Source organism: Apus apus, chromosome 5 (assembly GCF_020740795.1).
Source record: "Apus apus isolate bApuApu2 chromosome 5, bApuApu2.pri.cur, whole genome shotgun sequence".
Classification (NCBI taxonomy): domain Eukaryota; kingdom Metazoa; phylum Chordata; class Aves; order Apodiformes; family Apodidae; genus Apus; species Apus apus.
Window position 1 is genome coordinate 24,949,621 of NC_067286.1, and position 18,957 is coordinate 24,968,577.

General features: G+C 45.8%; 2 protein-coding genes across 7 annotated transcripts in view; both read left to right on the forward strand.

The window, feature by feature from the left end:
- Positions 1 to 3,343, forward strand: part of LRP4 (LDL receptor related protein 4) — an 84,027-nt gene extending 80,684 nt beyond the window's left edge. For 2 of the 3 annotated variants that reach the window (XM_051621070.1, XM_051621071.1), the window contains exon 38: positions 17 to 3,343. In XM_051621070.1, coding sequence (XP_051477030.1) covers positions 17 to 352 — 336 coding nt within the window. In that variant the 3' untranslated portion in view covers positions 353 to 3,343. The remainder of the gene's footprint in view (positions 1 to 16) is intronic. The other variant, XM_051621072.1, reaches the window with a different exon arrangement.
- A 1,360-nt stretch (positions 3,344 to 4,703) lies between these two features.
- Positions 4,704 to 18,957, forward strand: part of CKAP5 (cytoskeleton associated protein 5) — a 55,965-nt gene continuing 41,711 nt past the window's right edge. For 2 of the 4 annotated variants that reach the window (XM_051621046.1, XM_051621049.1), the window contains exons 1-2: positions 4,704 to 4,790; positions 18,471 to 18,563. In XM_051621046.1, the coding sequence (XP_051477006.1) occupies positions 18,507 to 18,563 (57 nt within the window). In that variant the 5' untranslated portion in view covers positions 4,704 to 4,790; positions 18,471 to 18,506. Of the gene's footprint in view, positions 4,821 to 8,655; positions 8,733 to 18,470; positions 18,564 to 18,957 lie in introns of those variants that run through there. The other 2 variants (XM_051621047.1, XM_051621048.1) reach the window with 2 other exon arrangements.

The following is an 18,957-nucleotide window of genomic DNA, read 5'->3' on the forward strand; positions in this document are numbered from 1 at the left end:
TCTGTCTATTTCCTAGACTGGTCCTGACCACAGCTACACCAAGGAGAAGATCAAGATTGTGGAGGGGATATGCCTTTTATCCAGCGATGATTCCGAGTGGGATGACCTTAAGCAGATTCGGAGCTCCCGAGGCGGGATTCTCCGAGACCATGTCTGCATGAAGACAGACACGGTCTCTATCCAGGCTAGTTCTGGTTCACTGGATGACACCGAAACTGAGCAGCTGCTACAGGAAGAACAGTCTGAATGCAGCAGTGTGAACACAGCAGCAGCCACTCCTGAACGGTGTGGCTCACTCCCAGACACAGGCTGGAAACACCAACGCAAGCCCTCCACAGAAAGCGAGGTCTAAAGTACACGACTTTGGAAATGCTTGTACCCTCCCCAGCCTCTACTCTGCACAAAACAGTCGGGACTCTGCCTGCTAGGCAAGGAAGGGCACAGAGACCAGCCTCTCTTGTGAGGGGCCCAGAGACTGTGACTGCCTTTCAGCAAGGAGCTTGGGCAGCTGTGCTGTTGTGGTTGGAGAGGGAGGATGGGTGGGTTGGAACCCAGAGACCCTTTTGGCTTATTTTCACTGTCTGTGGTTTATTTATATGTCCCCTTTTCCTGAAAGCTGCCACATTAACTTTTGCAGTGACTCCTCTGGCCTGAATCTGGTTCAGATTCTGTGTTCTCTGGCAACTTGCAAGTCCTGTGCTCACGGTCAATGCCCATGAAGAGAGCAGAGCTGCCTCATTGCTAACTCCTGGTCACAGAAGTTCCCCTACTTATTCCAGCACTAGCAGCACTCTTTGAGGCTTTGTGTTGAGGGGTCTCTGACTTGACAGAGGTCTTGGAATAGATGGGGTATACTTTGGAGCTCAAGGAAACACTGACACAGAATCAAGTAACCTTTTAAAGGCATAAAGAGGGTAACCACAGCTGCTGTGGCTTGCTTCATGAGAGCATCACTGCTTACTCTCCCATCCACTTGTAAAAACTTCAAGGAATGCTCAGATTGGAGTACTGTGTCTGTTGCTGGCAGTGGACACTGCTCCTGTTCTCCCCTTTCCTGTTACAATATGTTTCTACTCTGGAAAAACAAGACTCAGCAAATGATCCTTTCAGAACTGCTCCCTATGGGTACTGGAGTCAGAGTGCTGTACTTGAGGGAAGAAGAGAACAGTGTTGTTATTAGTGCTACGGAGCTAATGGGAGAAAATGGATCTTGGCAAGACCTAAATTTCTGCTCTTGTCTTTGCATAACTGATATATAAAAAAAGAAAAAATTTGCTAAGTCCTCACCAGTCCCAATTCTGCAAGGTCCTAATTCTCTTGGTCCTAGGACCTTTGATGACCTTAATGAGGGAAAAGAGAATTCCTAGGTCGAGTCTTTCCCAGGGGAATGTTTGATGCTGACAGTTTAAAATTGCTTTATTACTAGGCCAAGCCCATGTGACCTAGATTAGGAGACAATAATCAGGGAACTGTAAGGGCCATTTAAAAATAGTTGTTTATCAGATAGAATTGCACTTTAAGCTCTTCTATTACCACTAAATAGCTCTCATTGCAAAGTCATTTTTCCCATCAGCTGCATGAGCTTCAGTTGTTCTCTGGCCTCCAAGGCCTTTACCCTCTAGAGGGTGTAATCTTACCCTTGCAGTTACACCCCAGCAGCATCTGGAGCTGGGGCTTGCTTGCTCCCAAGGACTATTGCCACCTTTTTATATTCCCTTGTCTTCTGTTCAGAGGGGAAAAAGAGAAAATGTCTCTTGATGTATCTTCAAAAATCAGATTCACATTAACCCTTCAAATCATATGGATACTATCATGGTAAAATAGCAAGTGTTAAGACAGGTACTTGAAAGCAGAACTTTCCAGTGAAGAATATCTCATGGCAAGCTCTGTAACGTCTTTGTCTCCTGCAAAGAGGTCAAGTACATTCCCACCTGTGGTGTAAAGAGAGCAAAGCATACACTAGGAGTATGGCTTAGAGTTGCATCTCCCATTTGATGTTTTTCCAGCTGGTAAAAAAAAAAAAAAAAAGAAAAACAGAAAAAAAAAGAAAAAAAGGCAATCCATCCTACTGTTCTCTAACTGTGTTCGTATACTTACAGTCCTGCTACCCCTGAAAAACACAACAGTTGCCAGTGAGTTGGCTGTACTTTTTACAGCAGAGGTAGCTTTGCAGTAAGGGAAAGGTTTCAGCTTTGATCTGGCTAGATGGCTGGAAACTCTGTCCATAACTGCACTGTTGGGCTGACTGGTGTCTGTTCCTGTGGAAAATGAACTGGAGTTAAGGCTTGGAAATTTCCCTGTTGTAATGTTCCCTACCCCCAGTGGGATTTTTTTTTTTTAATTTTAATTAGATCTTTATTTAATTATTTATTTGATTGACTCCAGCCTAGGAAGCATTGTTTTTGTTGGACAGAGGCACTTTTGGATTGAGGCGTGGACTTGACTGGCAACTGAGAAAGGAGCGTGTGTCCCTGACAGGGCCTGTGCCTGTGTCAGTTGCCTCATGCAGCGGCAAGAGCAGAGGGCTCAAGCATAGGCAGAAGAATGGATTTGAACAGAAATTGCATGTTGGGTCAGAGCTGGGAGTGAGTGGGTGGTTGGGGAGGAAGGCTCTGATTTCTAGGAGAGCAATGTTTTTCTGGGTTTGGGTTGGGGGGGGTGGGGCTTGCCCCAATTGCTTACCTGAGTGTGCACCAAAATCCTGAGGTGGGACAGGGGTGAAGGGAAACATCTGCCCAGACCTGTCACTTGAGGTTCAGTCAGCCTGTCAAAAATAATAACTGTCTGAGTCGCAAGTACAGAATGGAAAGAAAAACCCAGTCATACTTTTCGATAGCACATGGTTCTTGTGATCTCCACCTTAATAAATAGTCTTTGCTGCTTCTTAGGAGGGACCCTGCACACTCCAGCCTAACAACCATTCATAACTGCTCCCTTCCTCAAAAGCTTGTGGTGAAAAGGAGCAAAAAAAATGCTCCACAGCCTCTCCTCTACAACTGAGGCAGAGATTAGTTTCTGTTTCCTAGAGACAGCCCCAGTGAAATGCTGCCTAGGGGGTGCATCATAGTTCCCCATTCTGAGGAAGTGAAGACCCTCGTTGCACTTAGGATGTTAAGAATGTAGAAAGGCTGCTGGAGGATGATCTCTTGAGCACTGATTTACCATGTAAAAAGCAAACCTCTCTCCTGTCTGTCCCGAGCTAATGTCAGTGATTTCCATGTGTTCCTGTGTAATGGTTTTAACGTTACTCACTGGAGACATTGGACTTTCTGGAGTTATTTAACCACTGTGTTCAGTATTTTAGGGGTTGATGATAATTTAATATAAATTTAGCTTTTCTTAACCACTCTTGCCTGGCTTTTGGTTGTGAATCGTGCATGTACTTGAACTCTCCTTGGAAAGAGGAGCTCTCAGACCTGTTTGCACTGAACCTCAACTTTGCATTGAGAAGAGCAAGAAGGTAGGAATGGATCTGGATTCCTTTGATAATGTGACTGTCACACATCTGCATCTGTCACTATGGCTTTGAATCTAGGGCACTTTTGCAAATTCCTGTGCACACAGAGTATTTCTCACCCTGCCCCCACCTTGCCTTTTTCCCGTTTTGTTAGCATTTTAACATGGCAATAGCAGAAGAGAATGTTCTTTTTGGTAAGTATTAGGACTTCAGTAGTCTTAATCCTCAGTGGAAAAGAAAGCTCTGAAGAGCTGGTTTTCTATCTGTAAGGGGTTTTGTTCAAGATTCTTTTACGGGTTTTTATAACCGAGGGTTTAAATGTTGCAAAAGGCTGAACAATGAGTGAAACATTCAGTAACTGAATGTAACTGACGCTGCAGTTCTAGTGCTAATCTCAAACTCTATTTTGTCCCTTTCTGATTAAAGTAGCACCAAAAGCGTTTGCAACATTTTAGCTTTGTTTCAGCTGAATCACAGTGCGGAAGTGATTTCACTGAGGTCATACAAAAATATAATCACTTTTTTAAAAAATCGGCAGTGCTGGTGGGGAAGAGATGGCATTGGGAGATTAATTGTCCCTTGTCTTCTTATTACCCTTTGACTTTTTCCTTTGCCTGCTTCAGCTGAAGAAACAAACACACTGAACTCCAGGAACACACACTCGCTGCTTCCCAAGTCACTCAGCATGTTACAGGTACTGAAGCGGAGCAAGCCCCTTCCACGCTAGTGGGACATTCCCGAAACCTGAGGGCAGCCACGCCCCCCCTTCCCCTTCTTGGTCCTTTGCTTCCCTTCTCTTGTCAGAAACCGTGTCGGGGTCGAGTGCTGCGGCCCAGCGCGGCTGCCTCCGGCCGCCGCCAGCGCCTCTGGCCCCCGGGGCCAGGCACTGCGGGCCTTACACCCGCACCTGGGGCCCGGCGGCTGCGGCCGGGCCCGCATCTCCCCTCAGCACCGCGGGGCGGGCGCGGCAGCCGCCTTTCCTGGCGCGCCCCGGTGGCTGTGGGGCAGGAGGGGGCCGGCCCGGCGCGGCGCGGCGCGGTGCGGTGCGGTGCGGTGCGGTGCGGTGCGGCCCGGCCCGGCCCGGCCCGGCCCGGCCCGGCCCGCCGCGCTGCGCTCTCCCCGCGGGGCCCGGGGCGGCCTCCGGAGCGCGCGGAGCGCACGTCACAGCTGCCGCATTCAAACGGGCCAATCACGCGAGGAGGTGCGGGAGGGGGCGTGGCCTGCGCCTCCCAATGGGCGCCGGGGACACTGGGAGGTGCGGGCGGTGTTAGTGATTTCAAACCCCGCCGAGGAGCGGTCGGACTCTCGCCGCGCCCGACCCGCCGGGGCTCAGGTGAGCGTCGCTGTCGGTGTTCCTTCCCTGGTAGGTGCTCGGCCCTTTCCTCCGCCTGCCGCGGCGCCCCGGGCCCGCGGGAGGGTGGGGTAGGGTGGGGTAGGCCTCCCCCTGCCGCCGGGCCTCGGCCTCCCCACTTCGCCCGGCGAGTGGGCGGGGGCCCGGCCCGGAGCGGCGCTGACAGCCCTCTGCGGGAGCCACCGGGGCCCCGGCTTCGCCTGCAGCTGCTCCCGCGGCGGCAGAGAGGCGAGGGTGGCGATCGCTAGTGGTGGGAGGCTGCGGCCTGGACCGCGCCGCGCGCTGGAGGCTGGAGGGCGCCGCTTGCCTGGGCCGCCCGCGGAGCCGGGGCCTGCGGGGAGTCGCGGCTTGGGGTGCTCTGCCGTGGTCGCCTCCTTCGTGTCATCGCCGTTGGCCCAGGAGTGCCTGGGAGCTGCTGGGGCCTTGCTTGGGAGGCGGCCGGCAATGTGGGCCCGAGGGCCGGTGAGCGAGGCGTAATCGGTCCCTTTCTGATGCCCCTTACCAGAGATATGGACCGGGTATCTTCTGTGCCCTGAGCGTGTGTTTCAGAGGGCTGCGTGCGGAGTTGGTTTCCCCTCTAAAGTCACCTGGGGGAAATGTTCACTGAGGTGATTTCCATCTTAAAGTGAAAAGCATGAGCTCATCTCCATTTCTACAGCTCTGTTGTTGAGCGCAGGTGCTAGTCTGGGATCTCCAGGGTCCCTTACCAGGACGTGCTTCCTATTGAACCTTTTCTATTGTATGTGACTATAGGGGTCTGGATAGGAATGTGAGTCCTGTGCCATCATCGTCCCCTGGCCCCTTTCTGTTTCACTTGATTCTGAGTCAGAGTCTTGTGATTGTTCCTGAGATAGCAGCTTGGTGTGTAAGGGATTTTCCTCCTGAATTTGGACCTCCTTCCCAAAGTGTTGTGTAGCAGAGTCTGAGGAATAAAGCTTCTGTGGGCCTTAAGCTCACCTGGAGTCTGTTATTAAAAATAATTTTTTTTTAAATCTACGTTTTTCTGACTGATTTCTGTTTGGTGCATGTTAGCTATCTAATTACACTGCACTTTTCCCTTTTTGCTGATTTATTATTTTTTGTTTAGTGTCACACCTCCCAGTATTACTGCTAAAATGCAGTGCTGTTACAATTGCTGTCTGCAGATGAGAAGCTGTCAGGATGTTGGGCTACCAGCTGTGGGAGACCTTCCTTGTTCATAATGTGTTGGAGAAAGTGTTGTTATTTGCTTTCTCTGAGAACATCTAATAGTTTGAAACTGTAAAGATGCCTATTTCCAAATGCTGAGAGTCTCAAATAGTGAAGCATTCTAAAAAGCTACTCATTAAAATCTATTCTTAAAACTTTGCAATAGGGTCAAGTCAGGATAAAGAATGACCAGGTGCAAGCTGCCCTTGTAGTTTTGACTCTGGTGTCCAATATCAGATGAGTTACTTTTGCAAAAATGAGAATTTTGTTTGATTTCCTTGCACCAGCTTGACCTTGCTTTAAACAGTGCTGTTTTGGTACTTCTCCCACTTAAAACTTATAGATGTATCTTTTTTTTCTTCCCCCCTGCATTTCAGGAGTTGCACTAAGGTTAAACTTTTTAAGTAACTTCAAGAAAGTGATACATCATAGCAGAATCAACAAAAAATTGCCTTCAGGTACAATGAACTGATCCTAAAAAAATTGTCGTAGGTGTATTGGAGGTAATTCTGAAGAATACAAAGTTGACATTAACAAGGTGACCTGATATGGAATAAATTATTTATGTGATAGTTTCATAAAATAAATGAAACTTGGATTTCAAGAGCATGGGAGATGAGTTAGACTGCTTTACATCTGTACTGATGTAAGATTTGTTATTTGATATTCTAATATAAGAAAGTGACTGTGTGGTAACAGAACGTGATTCCTGATTCTCGTAGGTGTGTGACTTGTCTTGGGTGGGATGCAGCTTCCACACCAGCTCTTGTCCTGTCCTTGCCAGTTATGTAACCTGTGCCTGTGCTGCTGCAAACCTGAGCTGCCACGGTGGGGCTGATACTCTCACACAGAGGTCTTTTAATACAGTGTGGTCTTGTTCCCATTTCATAGTCAGCTCAGAAAACCTGACTTCCGCTGTGATGTTAAGATTTGTTTCAGTCTTGTGCATCACAGTGTGCTTCAGGTGATAAATTTACTGCTGAAATTAACACGGTATTTTTTAAGCTTTTTTCAGTCAGTGTTTTTTATTTCCTTGCTACCCTGATTGTTTTTATAATCTGCAAACTAACACCTCTGAAGACACCTTTTTTATATATCGCTTATGAACATCTTGAACATTACATACAATTAGAAACTGCCTTGAATGTTTTGTGGAGTAGAGATAACTGTCTTTCAGTCCTAAGTATCTGGTGTGGAGGATTTTGCTGTGTAGGATGTATGACTTGAAGGACCCTCAAGAGATGTAAATACTTGTAAACCTTCTAATTAGGGTTCTCAGAATCATGGCCAATGATTATCTGGTTCCCTTTGTTTTTTTCCCTGTTCCTATCTCTCCTCTGTTCCATGGTACCAGTCAGATGTCCTTTTCTGGTTTATAAAAGAAATATATAAACTTGTATTGTTGATCTGTTTGTGAACTATTTAATATAAGTTGTTTGTGAAGTCTCTGTTAGAGTAGGATGGCATTGAGGCTATTTGCCTCTGTAACAGAATGGTTGGTTTCAAGACAACATAGTCTAATACTGCTATGGTGTTGTTGCTGATGCTGCGTTGTAGACTGTTCCAGTGGTTCATCTTATAGGGCTGGAGTTCTGAAGTGTGACATTAGAAAGCCTTTTATCCTTTTGTTTAAATTAAACATTGTCTTGCACTGAACAGTGTAGCTGTGGCTTGTTTGAATAGTCTCCAGACCTGAGCATTTGCACATTGTTTGGGGTTGTCTCCACAACAGCTCAGTTGCTGAGAGTGTCAGACACTGAAAAGCAGGAGCTGGTTTACATGTTTGTGCCTCCCTGCTTTAGGGGCTGGTTGGGAAGGTAGAAGAAGTAACTTGAAGAATTATGGGGAGCATGGCTGGTGCTGCAATGCCTAGAGGAGGCTTTCTTTTTTCACCTAGCTAAAAAGATGTCTGAAGAGACATAGCCTTGCATCATATAGCTTGATGCTCTTCTCAGGAGGAAGCTATTGACACCTGGTTTCCACCATACTAGCTTCTTCAATTGCTATTGTTACTGTAGAAAAGGCAAAGATGTCAGGTAATGGGCTAGAGAGAGTGCTGGTGAATCGGCTCCACGGGAGCACTGTCATTACACGTCTCACAGCAGAGCATGAAATGCAGCGATGGTGAGCTGCCAGGCTATTCATTCATACCTCCTTTGGAAGGTACTGCCTTTCTCCTTCCTCACGGCAGGCCTTGTTCCTCCTGTCGGGTTTCAGCACTGCTCCCTCCTTTCATGAGGGATAGAGAACTGGATGATGGTGGCCTGGGATAATGTCTACTCCGTGCTCCAATGTGACTGCAGCTGCCTCTGTTACAAGAATGGATGTTCTGACGGGTGCGGGTGTTGAGGAGTATGACTCATGAGAACAGCAGGCCTGGTGGGCCAGGCTGCTCACCGGCCCCCGCGGCCCGGTGGTCCCTGCCGGCCGGCCGCAGGCCAGGCGCCGCTCCGGAGGGCCGAGGAGCGCCCGCTGCCGCCTGCGCCGCAGGGATGCGGTACCGCCCGGGCGGCGGTGCGGTGTGCCCGGGGCTGCCGCGGGGGGAGCGCGCCTGGGCAGGGAGCCGGCGCTGCCCTGCCCGCCTTTGTCTGGCCCCGGCGCGGCCCGGCTCCCCGCCCAGGTGCGGCCGCAGCGCTCCGAGCTCCGCCCGCCGGCAGGGCGGGGCTTGGCCCGGCCCAGGCCGCCCCGTGCCTCCCCGCCCGCTCGTCGCCGCGGAGTTGGGCCGGAGCTGTCACAGTGAGTGTCCGGCGAGGCCCGGCGGAGCCGCGCGGGCGGGGCCGGGACCGGCCCGGCTCTCGGGCAGGGGCGGTGGGCAGAAATAATGCCGGGCAGGCAGCCTGTGCCGCCGCTGCCGGCCCGCCGGTGTTCCCGGCTGCGGCCTGTGCCGCCGCGGAACGGGGAATCTCTGGATTCCGGCGTGCGGAGGAGGTGGGGCCCACGGCGGCGTGGGGAGGAGGACATCTGGGGCTGCTGGCGGTGAACCGGTGGCAGAGCGGGCAGAAGTGGAGGTGCTCTTGGGGAAGGTGCTGGGGGTGGCGGGGGCGCCGCTAGTCTGGGGATGGGAGACAGAGGGGACAGTCGCTGCCGTGGTGGAGAGTGTTTTCCTTGGAGAAGGAGGGAGCTAGTGGTCATTCCGGGGGAGGGGTGTCTCCGCTGGAGCTTTCCTTCATCAGCAGTTCAGGCCGTCCTTTTAAAGAACATCACATGAGCCTTTCCATGCCTGAGTTTGTAAACACCTTGAGGGATGCGGGAGTTTGCAGCTAATAAACGTGGCTCTACTCCAGCTGGCCACCCTTGGTTACCTTAATGCACACAAACTTGCCCGTGGTTTCTCCCTTCCCTCTTGCCCCTCTCTGCTCTTCAAGACTGGCTTCACTCCAGGCTACCCATGCAGTAAGAAATAGCTTTTGCTCTTAGCTGTAGCAGAGGTCAGGGTTTTTTGCCATCTCGCTTTAGGCCATTGTTTTTCATACACAAGTTGTTTTTTTTTCCTCAGATATCATGTGTTGAAACATGTATTTCCAGAGAAATTAAATATCTATTTCCCTTACTAATAACTTGCCATTTTTGCTGTTAAGATGTCACTGAGCTGAGTTAGGACATGAGTTAGAGCAAACAAGACAGAATTTAGTGCTGTTTACTCTTTAATGCCATTTCATTACTGCTGAAGCAGTAGCTTCTCTCAGCTGCCATCTACTCCAAAACCTGCAAAACAATTCCTTTTTAGCATGCATTTCTCCTATTTCTTTTTAATTATTTTGAGGTCCTTCTTTCCTTTCATGAAGAGATTCTCACATTTTAATTCTTTTAATTGAAAAAGCCAACTTCTAAAATCATAGGTGATTTTTATTGCCTAAGCAGCAATTAGTCTTGTGTGGTTTTTTAACCTCTTCTTAATGGTTGTCATCAAAAGATACATGCACTGAAACTGGACAGCACATTTACAGCCTGACTGAAAGTTCTTCTTACTCTGTTGCTTTTGCTGCTATCTGTAGTTCAGGATTCTTAGCTGGATTTCACATTTATTTCAGTGGCTGATTAAGCTATAGTTCTTGGATTTATATGCTCTTCAAAATATTTATTTGGTCCAGGTGTTTAAAATAAAAATTTAACTGTTATGATCGATTACTTGATTTTTTCAGCCTTTTTTTTTCTAAGCTGCTTTGTGTTATATCTAATTATAAGGTTTGGCTGACAAATACCAAAATATCTGTTGGGCTAAAATTCTAAGGAATTAAACTTTTCAGAGCCGAAGAGCAAATACGACCTAAAACTATTATTAAACAAAAAGTATTTCTAGGAGGAAAACTGTTGGATGCGTTGACAGAGAACTACCTACTGAGAAGGTTAGTTGCATTTGAAACGTGGCATACAGCTATATGGTTTCCAAGCATGTGCCCTGCTGCATAGGAACATTTCAACCTTTTTTTTTCCTTAAAATGACCTGCCTTGCTTTCTCAAAACTTACTCTTTGGAGTAAAGTTTTTGAGAAGCTTTCAAAGTACCAAAATGCTTCATGCTGTTCTTGCACAGTTGTGATGTTTGGCAGGTAGAAGTGGACAATTGGTATCAGTTAACATCTGTTTTTGTTTAGCATAAAATGACTTTTTAGTTTGCCATTGTATGTTTTGTGTAGAAAATGGTCTGGAAGCTGAAACTTCACTATAAAATGTAGTGATAGGTGATAAATATATACTTCAACATAAAACACATACCTGTTATGATAAAAGGATTTTGTTTAGCATTGTCAGCCCTTAAAATTGTAGCTGAGAAAACATTCATTTAGACACCAAGAAGGTTCTGTTCAGAGCAGTGTGTGATTAATCCAGGCAGTCATATATTGACACTTTTTGATCACCTCTTATGTGTTGACAAGTTTGTTCCCTAAATTTACTTATATTCAGTGGGGAGTTTTCAATTTTACGTTTTAAATTCTTGCATTTGTGCTGCCTCATAGATATTCTCTGCTCTTGCTGGTTTTGTATGGTCTCGTTTTGAAAGACATCCTTTTCTCTCCTTGATGGTCTTCATTTTCTCACTGCTCCATAATATAAGAACTTGTCCTGCCAAGAACTGTCAGGGAGGATTTGTTATTCATCTTCATTGCAGATTCCTCGGCTGACTTGTTTTTGGAACTGTTGTACTGACCGCATTATTAACAAACCTCTCTCACGAAATTTCTTCTGGTGGTTTAGTCACATCAGAGTTCTTGTTTTCTAGGTTGTACCAAAATTAATATTGTTATTGAAAGACTTAAATCTGTTTGTCTCGAGTTGTGGTAACAAGAAAGCTATGTAGGTCGAACACTTCATTGCTGCAAATTCAGTAGTAATAACATAATTTAGCTGCATTATGTTATAACGAGGCTTCTTGCTATTTGGATACTGAAAAATAACAGTTGCAGGTTTACATGTCTTTGCAAAGAAGCTTTAAAAAAACACTTTCTGTCAAATGTGGGATATTGTATGAACGTACAGAACCCAGTGGCTTAATTGAAGGGAGAAACAAGTCTTTTATGCTGGTAAGTGCAAGATGTAGACAGTACAGGATCTTGGCGTTGGGTCAGGTGTGAGCAGTGATGAAGCTAGAAAGAGTGAACGTTTAAGAAGGAGCTCTCCCTTGGTGATCACGGAATACTTTCTGATAAACTGTTCTAAAGGGATTTGGAAGTTATTGGGGGTTGGTGTGGAATAATTTTATCACTATTTTTAGATGCCAGATTCAGCACAGAAGGCAACTTAACACATTTTATAATTGAAGTAACCATTGTAGTTGTTACAACTAAAAATAGTAGAGGAAGTGACTTGATCAAACTGGAAAAAAAAAAGGGTGAGAAAATACACTGTTTCATGGTCATCTGTCTCCCCTCCCTGTGGCTGTTCCATTCTGTGTGTTCCCCCACCAGCAGGTTTAATACATTGTCATGTTGGGAAGGGAAATGCTAGATCCTTTTTCTTTAGATTCTATAGTGCATCACTAGGGTGTACAAGCAAGAGGTAGCTACAAAGCTACAAGCTTTGTAGCAATGAGCTGTTGGATGTGTGCTCAGGGTAAAAATACTTGTAAATCAGGATCAGCCTTGCAGTGGACATGCTTTTTTAATAGAGTTGCTCCCAGCTTTAGGTTTTGAACTAATTTTAGGATTTTAGTAAGGTAGTCACTGTCCTACAGTAAGATTTTCCCTGGTGGAACAGGTATCTGTAGAGAAATAAATGTTTCTTTTTATTGTCAAAGTAGGAAGTTCATGGTACTGACCCGATGGTTTTATAAATAATCAGAGTGTAGATGGGGATTTCTCTTACTTTGTACAGGTGCCAAAACTCTATTCCAGTGTTTCTGCTGCTGGTGCGTGCGCTAGTGCTTTATTTCTTTTTCTGTTTTCTTTGTGAATAACTATCGTCCTTGTATTGGTTCCTTACGTTTTATTCAACAAAATTATATAGATAGGTAATGGCTTGAGTTACCTCCAAGTTTCTGAGCAGGATTTGGAGCTACCTAATTTCCTGCTAAGTGCACTCTGCTTGTTCTTGGCAAAGGCATGTGTAAGTTTGGGAAAAGACCGCTGTATCTATTTGTCATCTGCATCCACTCTGGGGAAGCATCCCATTATTTCTATGTTAGTATGTTAAGGCAAAGGTATTCCTAACACAGAAGCTGTGCAAACACAGCTTCTACTGGCAAAGCTGCATCTTTCCTGATGATGCTTGGCTGCAGAAATAATTTGACACAATCACAGAATCATCATGATTGGAAAGGATCTCTGAGATCACAGAGTCCAGCCATCAACACAAAAAAACCCCAAACACACACACACAAAGAACTGCGCACACTCCACAAAAAAACCCCACAACCTCTGCCACTAGAGCATGCCCTGAAGTCGTTTCTTAAATACCTCCAAGGATGGTGCCTCAACCACCTCCCTGGGCAGGCTATTCCAGTGCCTGGCCACTCTTTCAGTATAAAAATTCTTCCTAATGTCCAATCTAGATCTCCCCCACTGCAACTTCAGAGCATCTCCTCTGGTCCTGGCGTTATTCGTTTGGGAGAAGAGGCCAACATGCACCTCCCTACAGCCTCCTTTCAGGTAGTTGTAGAAGGCAATAAGGTCTCCCCTCAGCCTCCTGTTCTCCAAATTAAACAACCCCAGTTCCCTCAGATGGTCCTCATAAGGCTTGTTCTCCAGACCCATCACCAGCTTGGTAGCTCTCCTCTTGACATGCTCCAGCACCTCAATGTCCTTCTTATAGTGAGGGGCCCAGAACTGAGCACAGTACTTGAGCTGTGGCCTCGCCAGTGCCGAGTACAGGAGCATGATCGTGTCCCTAGTCTTGCTGCCTGCGCTATTCCTGATGCAGGCCAGGATGCTGTTGGCCTTCTTGGCCACCTGGGCACACTGCTGGCTCATGCGCATCCAGCTGTCAGCCAGCACCCCCAGGTCCTTTTCTGCTGGGCAGCTTTCCAGCTGTTCTTCCCCAAGCCTGTAGTGTTCCATGGAGTTGTTGTGCAGGACCTGGCACTTGGCCTTGTTAAACCTCATACAATTGGCCTTGACCCATTGATCCAGCCTGTTGAGGTCCCCTGTAGAGCCATCCTATCCTCAAGCAGATCAACATTCCCCCCCAGTTTGGTGTCATCTGCAAACTCACTGAAGGTGCATTCAATCCCCTCATCCAGGTCATTGATAAAGATACTGAATAAGGCTGGCCCCAAATCTGAGCTCTGAGTGACACCACCAGTGACTGGCTGCTGACTGGATTTGATCCCATTTACCAGAACTCTGTGGCCCTGGCAATCCAGCCAGTTTTTTTATCCAGCAGAGAGTACACTTGTCTATGCTATGATTTGCCAACTTCTCCAGAATGCTGTGGGAGGTCGTGTCAAAGGTCTTACCAAAAGTCCAGATGGACAACGCCTGCAGCCTTCCCCTCATCTAAAAGGTGGGTCACATGGTCATAGAGATCAGGTTGGTCAAGGAGGATTTCCCTTTTGTAAACCTACGCTGGCTGGCCCTCATTCCCTGGCTGCCCTGCACTTGCCATGTGAGCTCTCCATGATCTTTCCTGATACAGAGGTCAGGCTGACAGGCCTGTAGTTCCCTGGATCCTCCTTCCAGCCCTTCTTCTAGATGAGTGTCACATTAGCCACCCTGCAGTCATCTGGGACCTCCCCTGTTGAGCAAGGTTGATGGAGAGAGGCTTAGTGAGCTCCCCTGCCAGCTCCCTCAGTCCTCTAAGGTGTATCCCATCAGGCCCATAGACTTGTGTGTGTCTAGGTGCAGAAGCAGATCATTAACTACTTCCTCCTGGATTTTGGAGGGGCGGTTCTGTTCTCCATCCTTATCTTCCAGCTCAGGAGGCTGAACACTGTGGGGGAAGCTGGTCTGACTGTTAAAGGTGGAGACAAAGAAGGCATTAAGCCTTTTCCTCATCCTTGGTTGTAATGTTCCCGCCCACATTCAGTAAGGGATGAAAATTCACCCTGACTCTTTTTATTGTTGATGTATTTGTAAAGTATTTTTTGTTGTTCCTTATGTCAGTAGCCAAGTTGAGCTCCAGATGGGCTTTTGCCTTCCTAATTTTCTCTCTGTGTGACCTAATGAGATCTCTGTACTCCTCTTGAGTTCTCAGTCACTTCTTCCAAAGGTGGTAAACCCATCTTTTTTTCCTAAATCCCAGCAAAAGCTCCATGCTCAACCTGGTTAGCTGGCTTCCCTGCCTTTTGATCTTATGACACATGGGGACAACCTGCTCCTGGGCCTTTAGGATTTCCTTCTTGAAGAGCATCCAGCCTTCCTGGACCCCTTTGCCCTTCAGGACTGTCTCCCAAGGGACTCTCTCAACCAGTGTCTGAACAGGCCAAAGTCCACCCTCTGAAGTCCATGGTGGAGGTTTTGCTACCCCACTTCCTTATATCACTAAGAATTCATTTTGTGATTGCTATGCCCAAGGCAGCCTCTGACCACCACATCTCCTACTAGTCCTTCTCTATTTGTAGGCAGGAGGTCCAGCGAAGCACCTCCCCTGGTACTTACCAGTTGTGTCAGGAAGTTATCTTCCACACACTCGAGGAACCTCCTAGCCTCCTTGCTCTCTGCTGTGTTATATTTCCAGCAGACATCTGGTAGGTTGAAGTCCCCCACCAGAACAAAGGCTGGCAACTGCAAGACTTCAGCCAGTCGCTTATAGAATACTTCATCTGCCTCCTTGTCCTGGTTGGATGGTTTGTAACAGACTCCCAGCACAGTATCTGCCTTATTTGCCATCCCTTTCATCCTTACTCATAAACACTCAACTTTATCATCACTATAATCAAGCTCTATACAATCAAAACACTCCCTAACATACAGAGCCACACTACTGCCTTTCCTACTTTGCTATCCCTTCTGAAGAGCTTATATCCATTCATTGCAGCATTCCAGTTCTGACAGTCATACCGCTATGTTTCTGTGATGGCAACTGTGCCATAGCTGTCCTGCTGCACAATGACTTCCAGCTCATCCTGCTTGTTGCCTGTGCTACGTGCATTACTGTAGATGCACTTGGGCTGGGCTATTTATTTCACCCCTATCCTTGGCACTTCACCCCTAGGTTCATCTCTGGTGGGCCTGGTTTAATCTACCTCCTCCTTTGAGTCTAATTCCCTGTCCATGAGCCCTGCTAACTCTTGCCCTAATACACTTTTCCCGCTGTGATATAGGGTTTTCCCAATCCTTGTGAGTAGATCCGGAGTCCTGTAATTCAAACTGTAGTCAAAAAACCCAAAGTCTTGCTGGAAGCACCAGGTTTGGAGCCAGGCATTGATCTGTTGGGTTGTCTTGTTTACCCATTCATCATTACCTGGAACTGGAGGGATAGAGGAGAACACAACTTGTGCTCCTGACCCTTGACCAGTCATTTCAAGGCCTTTAAATCTTTCTTCATTACTCTCGGATTTCTTCCTCTCTACCTCATCACTGCCTACCTGAAAGATCAAAAGAGGGTAGTAATCTGAGGGCTGTACCAGAGTAGGAAGTTTCCTGGTTATATCCCTAGCCCAGGCCCCAGGGAAGCAGCAGTCTTTTGCTGTAACTGCGTTCGTGTTAGGGCATTCTTGCATCCTTCACTAGGTGAGCCATTGGAAAAGTTTTTAATGTGAATGCAGTCTCATTTTTGCATTTGGAGGGAGTCATCACGGTCATGGAGCCTAGATACAGCTTTACCTTCATGTTTACTGTGAGTGTCTTACTTTTGTGTTGTGGGTGGCTTTTTTGTTTTGGAGTTAGGTTTTGTGTGTGTTGGTTGTTTGGTTGGTTTTTTTGCTTGGAGTTGTGTTTTCTTTTTTTAAGCAGATAAAATGCATTGAATTTTCATCAAGAGGCTATTGATTTGGACTTACACTCTCAGTAGGCTGAAAGAAGGGATAAGAGAATAAATGAGAGATTTGGATAGAGAAAAGGAAAGCAGAGTTTCAGAAGAATTTAAACAGAGGAAAGTGAAATCAGTTGCAAAAGGCTATTGGGGCTTTTATACAAAAAGATCTAGTAACTCCCTTGCCCTGTTGACCTCTTATGATTGATTTGTTTTGGTATGGCATTTAAAACCTTGAGGGTTTATTATATTACTGTTTTTGAAGTCAGAGTGCCTAGTTCCTGTTAATACCTGACATGGAGGTTTGGTGTGATCATTATTTAACCCAGAGTTGGTTTTGGGTTTGTTTTTTTTAAGTAAGTTGTACATTTAAAAAGATTGTGTACCAGAATTAACAGTTTAGTAGATTGAACTTTAGGTAGCCTCACTTCTGTGTACTTTTTTTCTTTCATAATGAGCAGAGTGATCCCTTTGTTCTCAATGGTTTATATTTCTAGGGGTTAATTAAGTCCTCATCTTTGGCCCTCCTGATGATTATTTTTGCCTTTTTTTTTTCTTTGCTGAAAAAGCAAACTTCTCAGTACCACTGAGAAGTGTACTTGCTCATGTCAAGAAGAACTGTCCACATCACTGTTGGTGAAATGAGAAGGACAAACCATAATAATGCTTGTATACATTTATTTATAGGCATAGTCATCTTCTGTTCAGACACGGACTTTAATTTCACTGCCATTGGGCAAATTAGTTGGGAGACGGGTATAAACATCCCTAGGAATCTGTAAACATTTGAGATATGTTGAGATTAGTTTGGTGTGGGTATGTGTGTTGGTAGCTGGTGGGGCCTTGGGGTTGTTTTGGGTTTATGGGCATTTTGTTTGTTGTTAATTTTTTTCAATTGTATGGGGCTTAGGTTGTTCCTTTTTTTACTTAGCCTTCTAATCAGAAAGGAAGATCAGAAGATTATTTTTAATGTAGACTGTTGCTAGCCTAATTTTGTTGTCAAGTTAGGAGTACATTAGTGTTGCATGGCTGACAAGGCTTTGGAGAATTTGTAGGGGTTACTTTTCTACAGAGAACCTCTGTGCATAAAGTTAAATACTTTGTAGGTTAAAGTATGCAGTTTTGCTGGCATGGGCTGAATTTGCTTTAGCAATATTCTGCTAGTATGGTGTATTTATATACCCATACTGGTAAATTGTTGTATATGCTGGCCAGTTTTCAGAGTTTTGATTGACTTTGTCTCTGCACTTCAATTGATATGCTGGAACGTGTTACTCCCGTTTGATTTTGTTTTTATAAATGATGTTGGAAGTCTTCTTTACTGCTGCTGCTATTTTCATGTTGCTGATCTCCCTGCATCACAAATACTGTATGTTTGATGTGAGCATTGAGCCTGAGGCCTCATATCTCATACCCTAATGGTTAGTATTCCTGTCATAATGAGGAGGGAAGGAGGAGGGAAGGAGGAAATCACTTAGGAACTTGAATAAGTGAGGATTTGAGTCCTACATGTGGTAAGATCTCTTGTTAAAAATTGCTGACTCTGGCTACATTAGAATTAGGGCATAAAGTGGCCAGCTTGCAAAAAGGAGTTTTATTCCTCTCACAGTACTGTTCAGTTGTGCTGTTTGTAAAGTTGGTAAAATGGCTGTTGTTACACTAGTACCCGATTATTTTTTGATACTGATTCATGGCACCTGTTGCTGAAAGCACATGTCAGTAAGAGTCAGTTTCCTAGTGTTCTTGGGTATTCATTTTCTTTTAGCACCTTAATCATAGGACATTCTTCCTCAAGCTTAGATGAGTTTATATTCTGCATGCCTTCTTGGCTTACTGAAACTTTCATAGGTTGAGACTTCTAGTGTCTGAAATACTATAAATTGCATGATTACCTAACCTTTAATGGCTTCTGGTAGCCTTCCAGGGCTAATGGAATAGTGTGTACTTAAATATAATTGCAAGCTTCAGAGAGTGGGTTACACATTAGGAATAGGTTTGCTGCAGAACTCTGTGGGGGTTTTTTTTGTGGGTTTTTTTTTGTGTAGAAGTATGTTGTAGGTAGAACCTCACATAGAATCACAGAATGTGATGTATTTTTCTATGTTTTAAATCATCTCTATCTCCACAGGAATTATTGTAATTATAAGAGAGGACCTGAATTACAATGGGAGACGACAGTGAGTGGATGAAACTGCCCATTGACCAGAAATGTGAACACAAGGTAGGAAATTTTGTCTTTGGATTTGATTTCTGTATATCTGCTGTGGTGATTCTGTGGTACTCCTCTGTCTTAAGTACCACCATAGTTAGGTAGTCTTGACAGCTGCACAGCATGCGTATAACAGGTCTGAAACTACATCAGTTCTATCCAACCTGGACCCTGGGTAACATTATTAAGAAGAATTTAGTAGCATGATAATCTGTTTGGCATAAGCTTGTGTGCTGAAAAATCAGTGCACTCAATTCTTGTGAAGAAATTACTCATCTGTACCTGAAACTCTTGTTAGGCTCCCACCTGCTCATCAGTGGTTGTTAAGAGTTTATGAAGAGCAGTGGGGAAGACTGACATCTCTATTGAATCATTCTTGACAGGAGGACAAGTATTTTGTCCTGTT